Source organism: Ambystoma mexicanum, chromosome 1q, assembly GCF_040938575.1.
Source record: "Ambystoma mexicanum isolate Mex_15411 chromosome 1q, UKY_AmexF1_1, whole genome shotgun sequence".
Classification (NCBI taxonomy): Eukaryota; Metazoa; Chordata; class Amphibia; order Caudata; family Ambystomatidae; genus Ambystoma; species Ambystoma mexicanum.
In genome coordinates, this window is record NC_090922.1 from 619,686,234 (window position 1) to 619,704,518 (window position 18,285).

At 43.5% G+C, this 18,285-nt stretch overlaps 2 protein-coding genes across 8 annotated transcripts in view; one reads left to right on the forward strand and one right to left on the reverse strand.

Moving 5' to 3' along the window:
* Positions 1 to 13,550, reverse strand: part of ANGPTL1 (angiopoietin like 1) — a 106,311-nt gene extending 92,761 nt beyond the window's left edge. Inside the window, exons 1-2 of the mRNA XM_069641173.1 lie at positions 12,852 to 13,550; positions 8,819 to 9,653 (exon numbers count right to left, since the gene is read on the reverse strand). Coding sequence (XP_069497274.1) covers positions 8,819 to 9,653 — 835 coding nt within the window. The 5' untranslated portion in view covers positions 12,852 to 13,550. The remainder of the gene's footprint in view (positions 1 to 8,818; positions 9,654 to 12,851) is intronic.
* The window catches only part of RALGPS2 (Ral GEF with PH domain and SH3 binding motif 2), a 2,782,724-nt gene that overhangs the window by 2,024,695 nt on the left and 739,744 nt on the right, over positions 1 to 18,285 (forward strand). The window lies entirely within an intron of this gene.

Sequence of the window (18,285 nt, forward strand, 5' to 3'; positions counted from 1 at the left end):
GTAATTTGTGTATTTGATTTTAGCTTTCTGTCCATCAAATGCCTTCTGCTGCTTATCTCGACTCCTTTGAACAGGATACTCTGCTCTTGGTGTCATTCATTGTATTAGCCTGTGCCAGCTAAGATGACCTTGGTTTCGTTGCACGGGCCTCATGCTTCTGAGTTTAGTTTCTGTCCTTGGCTTTCGATTCCTGTGTTTGCGGGCCTTCTTTCCTGGGCCTCTGGTAACTTGCGGTTGGTTCTGCTCTTTTGCAAAGTGGACATGTACGTTATACAAAGTGCTCCTTTTGAGGTAGATATGTATATGTGGCGCTTGCTGCATCTAATTTCCTACTAAGCGTAGCAAGCCGCATGCCGCACTATTTCCTCAGCTTTATTGCGTTTCCAAGCATATGGACACGTGTAAACTGGTTGCATATCTTCATCACTTTTATAGCATAAGCTTCTTATACTTGACATCGTCAGTTTACTTCAACTCAGGATGTCGCTTATACATGGTGTTTCGTCTGTTTTTGTTGTTCACAGGTCGTCGTTTTCTTTATCTGCGAGTCAATCTGAGTTCTTGTGACGTCACCATTCATCTTCTTTTCTGACTTTCTTAGCCTCTACAGGGACTGTACTCACGATCTTCATTCCATTTCATCTGCTGATATGGTTTCCTCAATGGGTACTTTACTGTCCATGTTTTCTTTGATGTTGGTACTTCAATAGGTGCTGTCTCTTTGATCAGTACCGGGCAGAGCCCCACTGCGGTTCTCTGCTGGTTTATTTGCTCATCGTACATCACGTATCTCGGCATGAACATTCCTGGCACTTCAAAATGGGCGCTTTGAGTGCGGGTGGTGCTTGGGACCTCCTCTACATCTACAACAGTGTGACCCTTTAACTAGGCAAATAGGATTTTGTTTGAAAAAGACTGTCTCTGAGTGTGACTGCAGTGATCCGCTATACTAAAATAAATAGTTTTAGCATTTTATAGAGAGGTGGTTATATGTCACTGGGAACTCCATTCTGAAAGGAGGATAGTTGGCTACTAAGGACAGCCCATTTGTAGCATATTCCTCGAAGGGGGGGGAAGTTAGCGAAAGAAAGCTGCTCATAACCATGAGTTGGTGCCACTTGAACGTGAGACCCCACAATTAGCTATGTGATGTTGCGGGATAGGAGGGTGCGGGGGGGAGAAGTGTCAATGAAAATAGTTTTTAAGGCACCATCCTGGAAATTGTAATATCTGATTTGGGAAAATGGTGCAACATTAATGGTGGAAGTGGTGTGTGGAGAAGGTGGCCGGTCGAGGGAACGGGGTTATTAAAAAAAAGTTGTTAGCGCGTGTGGAGGTGAATCAAACAAGTTACAAGCCAATGGCTTTGTTCTCATTGGAACGTCTAACATACTTTGCCTCTGTGATATGAGTGCACTCAATTCTTCATGCCTTCTAAATTCCCTCTGACCTTGGCCAAAGTCTCCTTTCAGTCTGCGAAAAGGGACCATTTGACCATCCCTCCAAACATCGCAGATTTTTTAAAATTCCCCTCTTTACCCAGCTTTGCCAGCACAGAACTGTGTTCTCGATCTGTAGCCCAGGGTTATTCCATAAAGAGGATCTATCGTGAATCAGTACGTTTTCACCACAACCAATTAGCCATGATGCAAGTGCATCCCTAGTCGCCTCGATAGTGGGTAGTTTTATCGCCAAATTGCACATCTTCCCCATTGAATATACTCCATCTAGTTTGTATGGTAAAAACCTCTTTCAATGGATAGCCAAAGCGGTATATAATCAACTCTCTCAGCGGTATAAAGAGCAGATTTTTTTTCTGTGATAAGTCTCCCGGTTGGGGTACCCAAATCCTCCTTCATGCACTGGGCAAACCAAAATATACCTTGGTAGCCTCGGTTTCTTATTTGCCCCCCCCCATTAGGACTGGAACACTTTGCGTTGAAGTACCTTTTTAGTAAACTTCAAAGGAAGTGTCTGAATGACATAAAGAACCTTAGGCAATAACACCATTTTGATCACGTTAACTTTCACCCAGATATTAAGCAACAATCAAGCCCATTTACCCACGTCCTTCTCAATCGTTTGTATCAATTTATCTACATTGTAGTTGACAATTTATTTCAAATCCTGAACCAAATTGATTCCCAAGTAACTTGCGCTTGTGTCCACCCATTGGCAATTCCATGATGCCAAATCTCCACGTTAACAATGTGATCCAACAGGAAATACTACAGATTTTCTCCAGTTAATCTGGTGATCTGACAAAAGACCAGCTTCTTCAAATATCTCCTTTAACCACTCTTCCCCGCCCCCTCATTCGGATTTGCCAGTATCAGTCATGTCATCCGCATAACATAGAACCTTAAGTTCTTCCCCAGCTACCCGTTGACCCTGACTGCTTGGTTCCTGTCCGATATAAGCCACCAAAGGCTCTAATGCGAAATTGAAAAGGAACGGCAAAAGTGGGCACCCCTGTCTTGTCCCCCTGGTTAGTTGAAAAGACTTTGAGAGTTCTTTATTCACACAAACGCTTGTAGTAATTGACGAGTGTAGAGCACCAATCGCTCTCAGAAAGATAGCTCCAAAGCCCATCTTAATCAGCGTAAAGTCTCAATTTCCAATTTACCTGTCAAATGCTTTTTCTGCATCCATAAAAATCAGCATCAATTTTTCCACTTCGTTTTTGGGGAGCCCCATGATATCAAGAACAGTCATGACAGTCCTAGCCATGCCTCCTAAACATGAATCCGACTTGAGGCTCGTGTATCAAACTCCCAATGTATTTATCCAGTCTTATTAATAAATAAAAATAGGGGCCACAAGCCCTATAGAACTCAACCATCAGTCCATTAGAGCCTGGAGATTTACACGTGTTCAGCGGACTAATTGAAAGCAAGATTTCTTCCGCGTTCATTTGTTGATCTAGAGTTGCTGCATTGTCAGCAGTCAATTTTGGAAGCTCAATTTTCCTGAAGATTCCTTCGAGGTCAGACTCTGGCAGGAAAACAGTTTCAGTATATAGGGACTCATAAAAGCTACGAAAGCTCTCACAAATATCAGTCATTCTAACTGCTACACCAGCGAGGCCATCTTAATCCTGTGTACATACAACCTTTCGACTATGCCTTTAAGCTTGTTAGCCAGGAGTCGTCTACCTTTATCCCCCTTCTCCCAGTATGTCTGTTTCATATAGAACATCCCTTTCTCTGTTTGTATATCCATCTCACATTCCAGTGCCTCTTTTGCCCTGTCATTTGGATCTTATCCTCTAATTTCCTGCTAGTTTAATATCTACGGTGAAACTCACCAGGGTTGCTTTCCGGATGCTTCAGTCCGCTAAGATCAGATTTTCTCGCACGTGACGTCAAATTCATTAATTCGCCATGTACATTAGCTTTAAAACTGTCCCACACCACCAGTAAATTTGCAGAACATATATTTTCCTCAAAGAAACATTTTTATAAACATTTCCATATGTTTCAAAACCTCCCGATCCTCGAATATGAAAGATTTCAGTCGCCACCTGTTAAAGGACATACTGGAGCCACCCATGGTCCTTTCTAATTTAATTATTGAATGGTCCGATAATCCCCTTTCTAATATTTCTACACTATCCGTCCTTTCGACTAGCTTATCAAACAATAAAAGAATCAATTCTTCTCAAATAAGATTTATGTATGGGTGAACAAAAGGTATATTCCCTCATTCCAGGGTTCAAATTTTTACAAGAATCCACCAAGTCAAACCTATGCAAATGTCTGCCAAATTCCTTGCTAGCTCCCATTGCAGATTATCTGCAATCCGCTGAGCAGTCCAATTTATGATCTAGAACACAATTGAAGTCGCCCCCTAAGATAATGGATTCTCCATGCATTTTGCGTAACAAGGAGGAAAGAGTAATAAAAAACGATCCACCCTGAGCAAGATCCATAAATAGATCAAATCGTGAACAGACTGCACTCGTATCATACATTCGCAAGAATGACCCTGCCCTCATCAAACACTACATTCTCCACAGGAACTCCCAAACCTTTGCAAAACAAAATTCCCAATCCCCTGGATTTCGAGGTATAGCAGTTCAAAAATATTTTACTGTATCTGGCAATCTTTAAGATGTGTTTTGACTCATCTAGTAAGTGAGTCTCCTGCAAAAAAAGCATGGTCAGCTCTAGCTTGCCATATTTGTGGCAGAACCTTTTTCCATTTAAGTGGGCAGTTCAGCCACTTAACATTCCATGCGCAGAACAGGCATTCTATCCATCAATGCATATCACCCCTATCCTGTTTTTATCAATCAGAGCTATTGCCATAGGCTGGAAACACAGCAGTTGCTTACATACAATCAGTTGGGGTACTCGTCATCCATTACACAATCTGATAAATCATTGAAGGCACACTTCATACACACCATACACGCGCAACCCCCCACGCACAACGCTAACCCTTTAAGTGCCAAGGACGAGGTATCTCGTCCTTGGGATTACCTCCCCAGTGCCAAGGACGAGATAGCTTGTTCTTTGCACTTAAGTGGTTATTGAAGGAGAAAATGTTAGAAGGCTTTGCATGGTGAAATACTGAAATCACCAAAAAAGGCCTTGGCAGTGGGGGTGGGGGGAGGCCCCATGGCAGTTAAAAACAAACACATACAACAACACGAAACGAAAGTAAGTCGTCATAGCGAAACAGCCCACAAAAAAGCAGCCCGAAGAACAGAACTGATATATACAGAGCCCCAGTCGTTCAGAACTGTTCTTCCAGAGGCACGTGCCCCATCAACCAATAATATAACTTTATTCGGGTCACAAGTAATTGCCTATTGGTTAACTTCTGCCCCCTTAAATATTATATTTTGTGTAGATTGCTCAGAGATCATATGTGTACTTGTTCGTTATTACTTTTCGTCAATTTTGTGCTATTTGTTCGCCGTGCCCTCCAATTGGTGCTGTTCATAACTTAAGGGGGTTGCTCATTACGAGCTGTGCCAAATCAGTCTGTATTCAATTGCTCAATGAATAGAGGGGAAGGAAGTCGGATAATAACTATATTATTGAGTTCAAATCTATTTTGAGCAAATTCGGATTTTGTTGCATGAGTAGCAAGGGCACACCGATGGCCTGGTAATTGATGGAAGGCTAGCCTTTCTAAATGCATAATGCACCCTATACAAATTCAAATAACACTGCATAACATCCACCAAGTTGTAAATTCTAAGTAGTTTGATGGCGACAAAGAGAAAAATGGATTGAAGCAATCTTTTTTTGGCATTCGTGTGTAATAAGCAGGAGTACCTTTTCAGTAACCGTCCTGGTTGGCTCCTCCTGCTGGAACAAATGTGGAACCTGCAACTGGAATTTCTTTTTTTTCTTCTCCAAAGACCATCTGGCCCCTTATTGTACACATTGGCTCGTTTCTTTTCCTCTTTCCAACACAATTACACCCTTGAACATTACCCCCGACCCGAAATCTATCAAGAAAGAAAACCGCTGTGCTTTATCCAAAACATCTAGGCAGGCACTGAGATACCATGGCGTAAAAGCAGCAGCACGCGAGACCTCTTCCCATCCCCTCCAGAGCGCTGCTAGGTTTTCACACTCATTAGAATATTTTCTTAAGCTGTGCCTTGTAAAACGGGTCACAGCAAACGGAGTGTTACATGGGAGTTATTTCTTTCTTTACTTTTTTAAATTAACTTTCATATTAAAATGTAAGTGGAGGAATAGATTGTCATGATTTAAGCACACCCTAAAATGCAGAACGAATTATTATGGTTGTGTGCCTGTATCGTGGCGTCTCTGTAGCATGGTCTGCCTTTAACAAGGGGGCTTTCTAAAAGCTAATGGATACTCTAAGGTTGAAGTGCCATATATTATATAGGTACCCTAAACAAAGGTAGGTTTCTAACTCGATCAGGGATCCTATGGCAGGATTCAACCTCCTTATTGCAGTATGTGCATAGATGCATGAGTTTCTGTGTGTGCATTGGGTTTCGTAGTGTGGAAGCTTATCTGGAAAGCAGCAGAGGTGGTGCAGTGCAAGGATACAATAATAAGTATACAATTGGAGGGATACCATATTAATGTCACAGTTGGATATATAGAGGGAGATTACAGATCTATAGAGAGATTGCTCAATGGTGCAGGCAGGCGATAAAGGTTGCCATGGGAAATTGCACATCCCGGCTGAGATCTCTTTAAGCTAGCTTTATCAAGCAGGAAGATCAAACGTTGTGCTGTAAGATGCTGCTAGCATTATTTCAAATCGGTCTTCAGACAGTTAATGACTTAATTGGCACTATAAACGCGCAGCTGGTATAATAAAAATGTCTTCAGCAAGCCTGCCTTCAGCCACTTGATTCATAAAAAAAACTGTTTATTCGTTTTTGAAAATAAAAGAAAAAGCACAAGGAACAGTTCAAACAAGTTCCAATATCTCCCCCCTCCTCCCAGCCCTAACGCGTATATGAACCATAGCGTGTGTTGGCATTCATATAATGAAAATGTGTACAGGCCAGGGTGGTATTAAGTAATCGTTCCTTCTGTTGTGGTGTCCCCATTGGTGGTCCTTCCAGTGTCGTTCTGGTATCCGTTCCCTCCCACATTCTCAGGGTGGTAAATCATCAGGGGAGGTTGGTAAATCATTGAAGAGTGTGCCCAATTCCAACTAAGTCGTCCTCTTTCCCTCCCAGCACGTGTATTATCAGTTAATCCGCTGCCGCCCACCTCTATAAATCTTGCATCTCTACACAGTCCTGTCTATTACCTTAGTTAGGGACGCTTCGGCCGTTCCAGGAAATGGCCATTTAGCTTCTCCCCAGCCACTTGATTTATAATCGGTGTACATGCCTTTGCACTGAAGTCCGGTTAAAAGCAAGCATTAGCAAAGCCAAACAATTTGGCTTGTATATAATTATTAGATAGGCTTTTGCTATGCACTGCTTTCATGTGGCTTGTACTCAACATGTTACAGCTGTTACCATTGTATGGACATGTAGTAAAACGAAGGCAGTGCCTGGCAAATGCCATCCTATGCCCACATAAAAGCCAAAACTGCTGGCTTTGGCTTTGCCAGTGCTGGTATAGGTTCCTTGTGACTTCGGTTGTAACATTGCAGTGTTGGAGTTTTCTGTTTTAGTGTTACTGCAGCCCAATTTCTCTAGAGCAGGGTGAGATTTTACCAGCATATTCTGTATGACTGTGTGAACCTGTATCCTGAGTTATCTAGGCTAGTATGAGATTGTGGCAGATGTTCCTGTTTTTGGGAGAATTTAAATTAATGTGCAACAGGGTTTGTATTGCCATGGTAAGGGGTGTGTCCTAAAACAGATCAATGCAGATTTTCTTAAAGATGAGGAAGAATCAGTTTGATTGGCATGCCTAAGGTTTGTCTTTTCTGTGACAATGTCAGTGTTACTTAATCAACACTTCAGGTCTTTTACAGATCTGCTTTATCAAAGTACTCTGTGGTCCCCTGATGTAGTATGTGGCTGACCAAGCTGCATTCTGGTGTTCTTTTTTACAGTCTGTGGCCATGTTATTTCAATCAAGGTACCCCTTCCTATGTGTGATTATCTGGCCAAACTGCAGCCTTATTGGCAGATTCCCTTAAACTAGCATTGACCTCATTGGTTTACTTCAGGATGCTCTGTAGAATAGTCTCTGTCTTCCGTAGGCAGTTATGTATTTAGGGTGCTACTGCAAAAGATATGTGAAAAGCTAGGGCCTCATTGAGAAGCTCCCTTGAATCGGTTGTCACCTTGTTGTTCTGCTGCTAGAATGTGCTGTCACTTCAGTGGACACTTCTCTAGGATTAGTCTTTGCCTCATTTGGGGGGCTTCCAGCAATGGCTTGGACCAGTTGTAGGTGGGGCGCCTTAAACTGGCATTGGTCTCATAGTATTGCGTCAGTAAATTGTTGATGGCCCCGTGAGCAGGCTTTGAATCTCATTGTAGAACTACCTAGAATAGGCTGGGTCCTAATTATGGGGCTAAATAGAATGAGTTGACGCCACCTTGTACAAACTGTTGCCTCATTCAGTGGCTCCCACGAAGAGACTGTCTTTTAACAATGGTTCTCCCATTGGGAGGCACTTTACAACAGGCTATGGTTGCACTGGTTTGATCTTTGGGACAGGCTGTAATCGCCATTGGGGACCCCCCTGGAAACGTGTGCTCTTGATTTGGCGTCTCTCCAAACAGTTTGTATGGCCATTGGGTAGTTAACTGGAGCAAGCTGAAAATGAATTGTTTTTAGGAGGGTCCCAAGGAGAGCAGTCATTGCAATGTGCTAACTATGTTTTTCTTGGTTTCCTTTGTTCCTTTAGTACAGACTAATGTGGGCTAAATTTGATGTTTTCATGATCTCTTTTGAAATTAGTCTGAAATTGATTTGGAAATTACCCTTCTGCAAAACACAAATGATGTTTTCAACATATGATAGATTTACTAAATTGTTTTTTTGGCCTGGCTGTGATTTCTCAACTGATTCTTTGCTGACCACTTTGCAGAGCCATTTGATGGCCAACATTAGTTCAAGTGCACTTAAAGGAGAGAATCTTCAAACCCTTTTGTGTAAACCTAACCAAAATGGATCACAATAGAATAACTTTTATCTGTGGCACTATTTATCCTATATGAACGTGAAGATTAATTATTAATGTTTGGATCTATATCGTCTCTTGCAGTGGGATCCTTTACATGCTGCTTTGGCCTATTTTAGCCTGAAATGTTGTGTGGGGAAACGAGCATTAATGTAGCTTCTGCAATCAAAATGAGTAGTAATTTGAGATAGTATGGCACCCATATTAATACAACAATGCTCACCTTCATTGACGATGGTCACTGGCGGCACTCTGAAGGGACTCCTCGTTGGAGAAGAAGCTGGTGGTGGTTGCAGTCGATTGATACCGTCCCTTGGATACCCTGGATCTCTCTGAATTTCATTTCCTCCCAGAAGACCAGGATTGTACTGTTGTCGCTCTGGGATGTGCTGAGGCACAACCTGAACAAGCGGAGGTGACCCATGACGGTCCCGCCGAGCAAATACCTTTAGGCACTGCTCCTCCAGTATAGAGATCAGTGCAGACTGATTGTTGACTACATCGATCAGCGAGGCATACTTCACTTCCAGCTCCCTGGACTTGGCAGCCATTTTGTGCATCTCTGTTGTGGCATTGAGGATCTTGTTCTCGATCTGTGACAGTTCAAGCAAATTATCCCGTTTTCGTATAATCTCATGGAGGAGTTGCATATAGAGCTGGGTGACCCGAGAGTTCATGTTGCGGCTCTCCTTGCGCAGCAACTTTACCTCATTTACGATGTTGCCATCTACATCCACAACCACCTGCAGAGTTTCTATCTCCCTCTTCTGCTTTGAAAGCACCTCTTTTACATCTTCCAAGTCCATCCTTGTAAGTTGGACCTTGTCAACATTTGGCCCCTTGGTGTGGACGCAGATAGGCCCGGTTATTTTCTGCTCCGGAACAAGGAAAGTGTAGCCACACTTTTTAACTGTGCCATCATTATCTACTGAACGAGAATGTCTTGAGAGCTTTCTACTTTTCGATTGCGCATTTGTGCATTGTCCTGTAGATAAAAACACAAACAGTCCCAGTGTCCAAGTAGCTGTCCACATGCTGTTGTGAAGTGGGTGGCTCATCTTTGAAAATAGCAGCGGGACATGTGAGGAGAAAGGAAGTAAAACAATTGTTATTGTCCTGTCAAGTGGCAATATACATAATTACCATTAATAGACCATGCAAGAATATGGGACAATTTGAAAGGGGGCAGGCTGCATAAGAGCCTACTCTTTGTTATGTTACGTTAAAGGATTTTTATACCGTGCACTATCACCACCATAGTGGTCCCCTGGCGGATCTGAAAAGGAAAGAGGGTGGGATGGGTTAGTTTGGTTGAGCAGGAAAAAGCGCAAGAGAGCTGTGATATGCTGTTGGCAGCCTCAGTTCTTTTAACACCGTTCGCTGAGTTTAGGTGTGCTTATCATTTGTTGTTGTGCAAGGCTGTTATATTTCGTTGTTGCGATGTAGTGAAGTGCGTGCCGTTTGTAGTGCTTTGGAAGGGTGGTTGTGTATGTGTAGAGTGAAAGTTGTATGCAGAGGGGTGATATTTTTAGTGGATTGGTTAGTGGCATCACTATTTTGAAGTGACGCATGCTAATCTACACAGTCCTGTCTAAATGTGGCGCAATGCTAATCTCTACAATTCTATCTGGATGTGAAACAAGCTAGTATTACAATTCTGACTAGACATGACGCAATCCTTGTATTGACAATTCTGTCTACATGTGACGCCAGCTAGTATTACAATTCTGTCTAGGTTTGACGTAATGCTAGTTAGTCTTCACAATCCTTTTTAGATGTGGCGCTAGCTAGTATTGCAATTCTCTCTAGATGTGGCGCTAGCTAGTATTGCAATTCTCTCTAGATGTGGCAGAGGCTAATCTTCACAGTTACGGTTCTGTCTAATGCTGACATTCACAAATGTGTCTATATGTGACGCAAGCTAATCTTTACAATCCTGTCTAGAATGTAGACCATAGGACTGGATGAACTTTTTACGAGGGTACAGGTCACTCTCACTTCTAGGGCTTGAATTAGCACAGGTATTATAAAGATTTCGTTTTGAGGATTGAATAGCTTCAGGAATTGGTGGAAGTGGAAAGCCCTTTATTGCCAAAGTTGGTTGGTTCAGTGGATTAGCTCGTAATTCTGAGTCCGCTGGCACTTGATGTCGCAGACACCTTTTATCTCTGGGCTGGATAGCTCAATAATATAAAGCCTTTTTTAACGCCATGAGATGACGGCTCATTGGATTAGCTCATGGATGGGCGAGCTTTTCGCACATCCCAGAGACTGGATCCACGTGGATGCTGCCTTATGGTTTGGAACTGTTTGTATTTGGGAATAGATTACTAGCAGTGAAGGAGAGTGTAGAGCAAGGATGAGTGTGTTGATCCCTTGGGGAAATGGCACGAAGCTATTCAGAATCTCACCTCCATCCATCATGAGGGTAAATAATGCTAGGCTCACTTTTTACAGTACTTTACTATGCACAACCAATTCATAGCATGTGAAAGATATACCATAGAATGAGTTAGTGCTCCAGTTTCTGCAAACGGGTCATGTTCCCCTGCAATGTCCATTTATTTCACAATGTCCTCTTTCCAACAGTGTATGCCCTACCTTACACATATACAACACATTCTGCAGGATGCACCCTATGTCTCGGTCTATCCAATTGCTAATTAAAAACACCCTAAATACAGGTTTTTCAAACCTTTCATTGTCCTGAAACAATTTTATTTCCAAACCTAAGCTCGGTGGCGATGTGAATCACTTCCATTGTCTGCTTTAAGTTTTTAATGATTTTGAATGGATTGATCTGGCTATGTCACGTGACCTGTCACTGCTTTCTGCTTACCCGACTAGCATCCCGACTCAGGTTTCTGAAACCCTGATATGCAATGCTGCTGCATAAATAATGCATATCCGATGTAAACAATAAACCGATATGAAAGATCACATGCGTTCTATAGACTCCCTGTTCTTTGCATGGATGTTTCCTATATCCTACAGCATATATGATCTATCTCTGCCTATGTAAAATACGTATATTACAGCAGATGCTCTAATTTATTCAGGTAGAACATATTTCCTTCTGTACACACTACAGCACCCAAAAGTGAGTGTACGTTCATTGTATACCAGAATAAAAAACGATTGCATAGTATCTGAATTTAGACCTAAGAATCTAAATGAAGTGGCTGCATGTAGCGCATACATCCGGCACAATACGTTGTTTTGTAACTGAATTAGATACATTGGTGGTTTAATCTGTTAGGAATCCTATAAGATGTCGTCTACATGCTGAACATGTGCCATAAAATGCACTTCTCGTCCATCAACAATGCAGAGTGCACCAATCACCTTTACGTCTTCTACAACAGTTATCCACAGGCATATTTTGTAACTGGTGGGTATTGCGCTCTCTTTTTAAAAACACACTGTTGATAGTCAGTAGGAATGCACAGCCTGAAGTTGCTGGGTGTGTGGAGCATGCCCTTCAGCCCTGTCTTCTATCACTCTGCCTGCTTGGAAGCCTTTACCCAGTCCCTGCCAGTTTACAAAGCCGTCCAATTCTTCCAGCGCAGACACGGTCAGGATGCTGGCTCCTGGGGCAAATGCATTTGCCGGAAACCTTATAGGGTATTAGTGAATCAGTCTCGCTGAAACGCTATAGACTGTTGGTGTAACGCATACCGGCTTTTCGGCTTTGCAGTGATTACACATCTTTTACGTTTAGTAGTTTGCCCTGGATTGTTTTGTATCTCACTAGCTTGGAAAACAGCACGTTTAGCTTCGGTTTTGTTTAAAAATGAAATTATCCTAGGATTGACCGTTGAAGGCATGCAGCAGGAATCGGCCCCCACTCCGCCCCTCCCCACTTGGCATTGAGTCAGTTGGGTTCATATAACGTGAAACTGAATTCGTGAAATATCCCATTGAGTTTTGTTAATGGCATAGCTTGTGTGTTTCCTTCAATTCCCTGGAGTGGTTCCTGCAAATGTCGTCACTGCTGTCTTAAACCTTACTGAAAACACGACCTTGACAAGTCACAAGATCAATTCGGAAGAACTGTAACACAGTTACATGGTTCTTTTTAAAGAGAATATTGTTATTCTTCCTAGGTTACTTTCCAAAACAAGCAAACTTGCATGCAGTTTTTGGAGAAACACCCCATTACACTCCAACCCTTGGAGTTATAATGCCCCGCCACCCGGCTTTCTAGGTTGATTGCACAACAATGTAGACATTAAGTATACACAGCAAACACAAACCTTGTCAGATGTAGCACGCGCTGTTCCGTCCTTGGGGTACCAGTGTTCTCAAGTAGTTTTAGTGCAGCTTCACTCTCCTTTGTAAAAATGTTGACATCTGCATTGTGTAAACCTCGCCTGTCAGGCTGGAAGACTGTTTAATTAAACATAAAATGGTCCAGCATGTGAATGCTAGGTTTTCGTGCAGCTTTCGTGGGTTGGAAGAGTTTGGAGGCCAGTGCTCCCGTCGAGACAGGAGCTGGACTTGCTGCAAGGAATATGCATGCTGCACACGCTTACAGCAGTTTTATGTAAGTTTAGCGAACTCAAACAGAATGTTCATAAGTTCAGCCCACCTGTGAGGTCACCAGCGTTCTGCGGGAGGGCAGAAACTCCTCGGATTTTCCTGGCCGTGGTCCCCGGAGGGAGGTCTTGCAGAAGGGGCGGTGTGCAGGGCTGTGGTGGAAGTCTGAGCCTTTTTCAACAAGGCGAGATTGTGACTAGGTTGAAGGCAGGGCGGCCATGTGGAGACATAGTGTAACAGAAGTTCAGCAACCAATTATCTGTCCAACAAGTAGTGCCAATGCTAAAAGCTGTCGTTCAAGTCCCTCACAGAGCCCTTCTTTATGCATCAGAAAATGTATATATTCTTGAATTGCGATAAACTCCCATTGTATGAGTTCTGGCATAGGCTGAGAAGTAGACTTTGACCATATAACTGTAAAAGCGGGGAGTGAATGAAAGGGAGAGCCGCGTATGGTATAGTTCTAAAAATGTTCAACAGAGTTTTTACTAATCTGAAGCAGGCCCTGTTGCTGTTTGTCCTGTAAAGTGACTGACTGGCCCATGTGTTATATATTAGAATGAGGCGGAGCGTGCCAGCGCGGCTCTGAGCTAAAGGTTCGGCTAAAGAGGAACCTGGTAGCTGAGCGTGTTTTACCGAGGGCGCAAAATATAAAAACTCTATTTGTATGGCCGTTTTCCAACAGGACATTTTCCCGTGTCCAGGTACAGTGTTGCGCATCGGGAGTTAGGAATAATATACCTTGACTGGGCTGTATCCTGCCTATAAAGTAAACCGTGTACAACTAATACAAAACCTGCTCAGATAATGTAGATGGTCTCCTTCAGCTGCTGGTGGATGCGCCAACAGGAGGCATAGGTGTCCACTGCTCTAGGTGGCAACGTACAAAGGCCTGGGAGGATCTTCACCCCCCCCCCCTCGTTTTTAGAAGAGAAATCAATTAAATCAAAGGAGCAAAACGGCACAAGGGTAGACTGCAATAGGAGAGTTGGGGCACAAGGAGAGGGCTGGTATTCGTAGGAGTAGCCAGAGGCCCAAATATGAAAGGACATGAGGGGAAGTCAAAGGGTGGTGATAACAATCCAGAAACGACAGGGCAATTCCTGACCTAAAAGCTGTATGCAAACTGTACAACTCTTCTTGTAGCTGCATGCAGAGAATTCAGTCTTGATGGGCATAGGTCCCAAGGAAAGGCAGCGCAGCAGCGGCTCCCTGTGCTCCAATGATCTGGCCAATCTCATGCCCACCCATGTTTCTTGAAGGGTTAGGTAGCCGTTATGTACTCCACTACACAGCAACTGTGCTCAGTGACTCCTGCACTCCTAGTCCACATTCCCTTTTCCTTCATATATCGCTTTCCATCATCCCTGCTAATAAGAGTCGAGGAGTTGCACTCCTCTAAAAGGACTAGCATATGTGGTGTGGAGCATGCATATGGGTGGTTCCTATCTGTACCGCATTTGACGTCAAACATGCGCACACATTGTTTTGATTGCTGCTCTGCATCAAGCTCCATCCCTTCCCCTTCCTGTGGACTTCTTCCCATAATTAATGGAGGGAAGACGATCATAGGCTAGGACTACTGTTGCCACTATGTTTTAGTCAAACCTTGTAATTTTTTAGATGAAAATGCAACCTATAAAAATGTAAACATTCTGGCACTAACGCCCAGAAAACTGTCACGGAATCGCACCATTTGTGGAAAGCAGAAAATTCCTCCTGAGATGATAGCATTTTTGTTAAATAAAATGCCTAATATAATTAATTTAACCAGTGCCTGGCGTAATCGTTTATTTGTAAAGTGCTTATACACAAGTGAAGTGCTTCAAAGCACTTCAAGGCGGGAAGGAACCAAGGGGATATTGTCGTCATTCTAGGCATTGATTCTAAATGATCTAACAGCAATAACTATCATACTAGGCCAGGGCATTTCTACTAGTATAAGTGAGTGATGAAGAGTGGGGGCAGAAGTGGGACGGGGGGGTTGTCCACCATGACAATCATAAACCTTCCATTGGCAAGCAATCAATAAACAAGCTATAGTAATAACTTTAAAGAAGATTGCCCTTGAGTCCGATCATGGTATTACCTGCCTCTACCAAGGATGACTAACCATACTTTGTATGAAAATTCATTCTAGTTAGGACAAGACTCAACTTCCTAAAAACACAACCCCAGTATTGTGTTAACTAAGAGCGCATTAAAAACAAATGAGCCTAATCTTCAGATACCTCACCACACCAGGCACAGCTGAATGTTTTAATTGGGTAGAACCTTCCTAACTTTAAAGGCATGTCACTACAACAATGTACTTTTTGATGATGATGGAGATGTTTATTAGTAATACAAGCACTGGCGCAACGTTTTGAATTCTGCTGCAATCCAAGTTCACCTTGATCATCACACAAGATAGTCTTCCATTCTTTTAACGCCAAGTTGGAACCAATCACATTAGCCGCTTTAAGGATTCTGTAACGTAAAGTTGTAGAGCCTTGACTCACTCATAATTTCTCAAATACATAGATTGTTCATCTGAAGGGGTTGTATGCAACAGGAAGATTGATATGCACATAATTGAATCATGCACTAGTTCAAAGATTTAATTGAACTTTAACTTGATCAAAATGACTGCATGACTTTTCCAGGAAACTGCTGCCCCAATCTTTGCATTGGAGCCTGCAAGTCCTTTGTTTCAAACAGCAATATTTGGAACACAGTCAACTGATCACCGCTGCCAAGTGTGACAAGGCCTTTGTTACTGTCACTTCTCCCTGGGAGAGGGAGCCTTCACATGGGGCCTGATTGTTCCCCTGGGGGTGGTGCTTAGCGAGAGGATCCCATGGGAGAGGACCCCATCCCGGGCAGAAGGGAAGACCATCCACAGAGAGCGCGGTATGTTAACCACCTTTCCACCAGGCATTGCTCGCCCAACCACATGGATAGGGCCCAATTGCCCCCACCCTCTCTTTTCTGCTAGTTACCTCATACATAGCAACTTTGTCTATCAGGTAGATGATACTGTGACGAGGAAGAGTGAGGGAAGAACGAGTATGGATGACTTCAAAAGTACTGACACAATGAAGAGCCCTACGCGGAACCAAATCAAACATGCTAGCTATTCGATGCGACAGTTAATCTGCCATAAAAACGGACACAGAACTCTACTCTGTCAGTCCTGCCCAGAGGAGCATTGATCTGGGGACCAAAACCATGCAGGGAGGACGCCCCTCAGACCCAAATGCTTGGAGAGGGAAGGTTGGGGCCGAGGAGGCAGAGAAGAGCCAAGACTTACTCAAAGGCTGGGGAACCCGATGGCAATAAGCCAGCCATCCAAGTGATCCAGGCGGGACCCGACGAGTGGGGGAGAAATCAACGTGGCCGAACCGCCGAGAGCAGACCACGAAAGCCCAGGGTAAGCCGGAGAAGCTTACCCATGTTGCTGAGGAACGGATACCTGGCATACCAAGTTAGAAAGTATGTGGAGGGGTACGGGAAGGCACTGGGAGACCCTAGAGGCTGTGGATGGGAGAAAGTGCAGAACCATCTTTCTCGTCCCAGTGGGACCAAGCAGAGAGATCATAAGGACATATTGGGTGAGAGAACACCCCAGAGAGACCCGAAGAGAGGCCTGGCAGGATAGTGAACCAGGCTTAAGTAAGAGACATTGCAAAGCTGAGAAGGGGATCAGGTACCCACATAACAAGAAGAGAAAACCATGGGGTGAGAAAGGTACCCTTTGCAAAAGACAGAAGAACAACAAACGGAAGGAGAAACATTCTCTAACCAAAGCCAAGAGAAGACCAGGGGAGAAGGGAAAGGGAGAGACCCTTTGGCACAAGTTATGAGATGACCAGAAGAAGGAAGATATATCCTTTGATAGCAATCTAGACAATGTTGATACCATTTACAGACAGCCTAAGAAAGGCTTGGGGAAGGGAGGCACATTCCCAGTCTTGTTTTTGGAACTATAAGCAAATTGCCTGAGGAGGTCTGGGAAAGAGACCGCCTTCCCATCTGTGTGGAACAGTACAGGGAAGCCTAATAACGGCCAGGGGAAGGAGGATATTCCCCCATCATTCATAAACTGCCTATAAATCATCCCAAAGGAGGGAACCACCCTTTTGGAGTCTGGGTGTAACCTATTTTATAGTTCTCTTTTGGAAGTGTAAGGGATGGAAATAGGTTTGGGACATAAGACAGTGGACTATTTGTTCTTGACATTCTGACACCATCCTTAGTTCTGTTCGAGGCAGGAATACCCCTCTTAGTTATAGGGACAGGTAAGGTTCTTCCTTATTTTCTGTTCACTCCAATGCTGTGCCAACAAGCATGCCACCTTTGTGGCCGGAATAAGGAACTGTGTCCCTAATCCATGACAATACACATTCCATCTCGCAAAACCACAAACACAAGGACAGCTTTCAAGACACTTGCTATAGAAGACCTCATTGCTATTTTAGCATCCCTCAAGTCCATAATGTATGCATACGACATCCCCCTTACTCCGTAATCGATGCACTTCTGACTGAAGCATTCCTCCCTTACCTGACAATCATCACCATCTCTCCAACTCAAGGCACCTTCTCATTGATCCTCAAGACTGCATACATTCTCCTGCTTCTTAAGAAACCAACATAGAACCCTGATGACCTCAGTAACTACCGCTCTATTACCCGTCTTCTCTTCCTAGGTCACATCCTTGAGAAAGCAGTAGCCACGCAACTCCTCCAACACAACAAAGCCAACAACCTCCTTCAGTCCTACCAATCTGGCCTCAAACCAGGTTGCAGCACAGAAACACCTACCATCAAGGTGATGGATGCTCTTAAAATCCTTGATGACGGCCTTCCTTGCCTTCTGGTTCTCCTTGACCGCCCTGCAGCATTTGACACAGAAGACCACCAGTCACTCACCGACTATCTACATCAGGGGGCCTGGGGTGAATCAGTGATCTTATCCGCAACTGGTTCAAATTGTACCTTGTTAATCAACACCAGTTTGTACAAATGGATTTCTCCAGATGATCAACTATAACCACCTCCTGTGTAGTCATGCAAGGTTCCATCCTCTCCCCGTGATCTTCAATCTTTAAATGTAACCGCTTGGAACATTCCTCGTTCCACACAACATCCACCAATACACAAATTACCC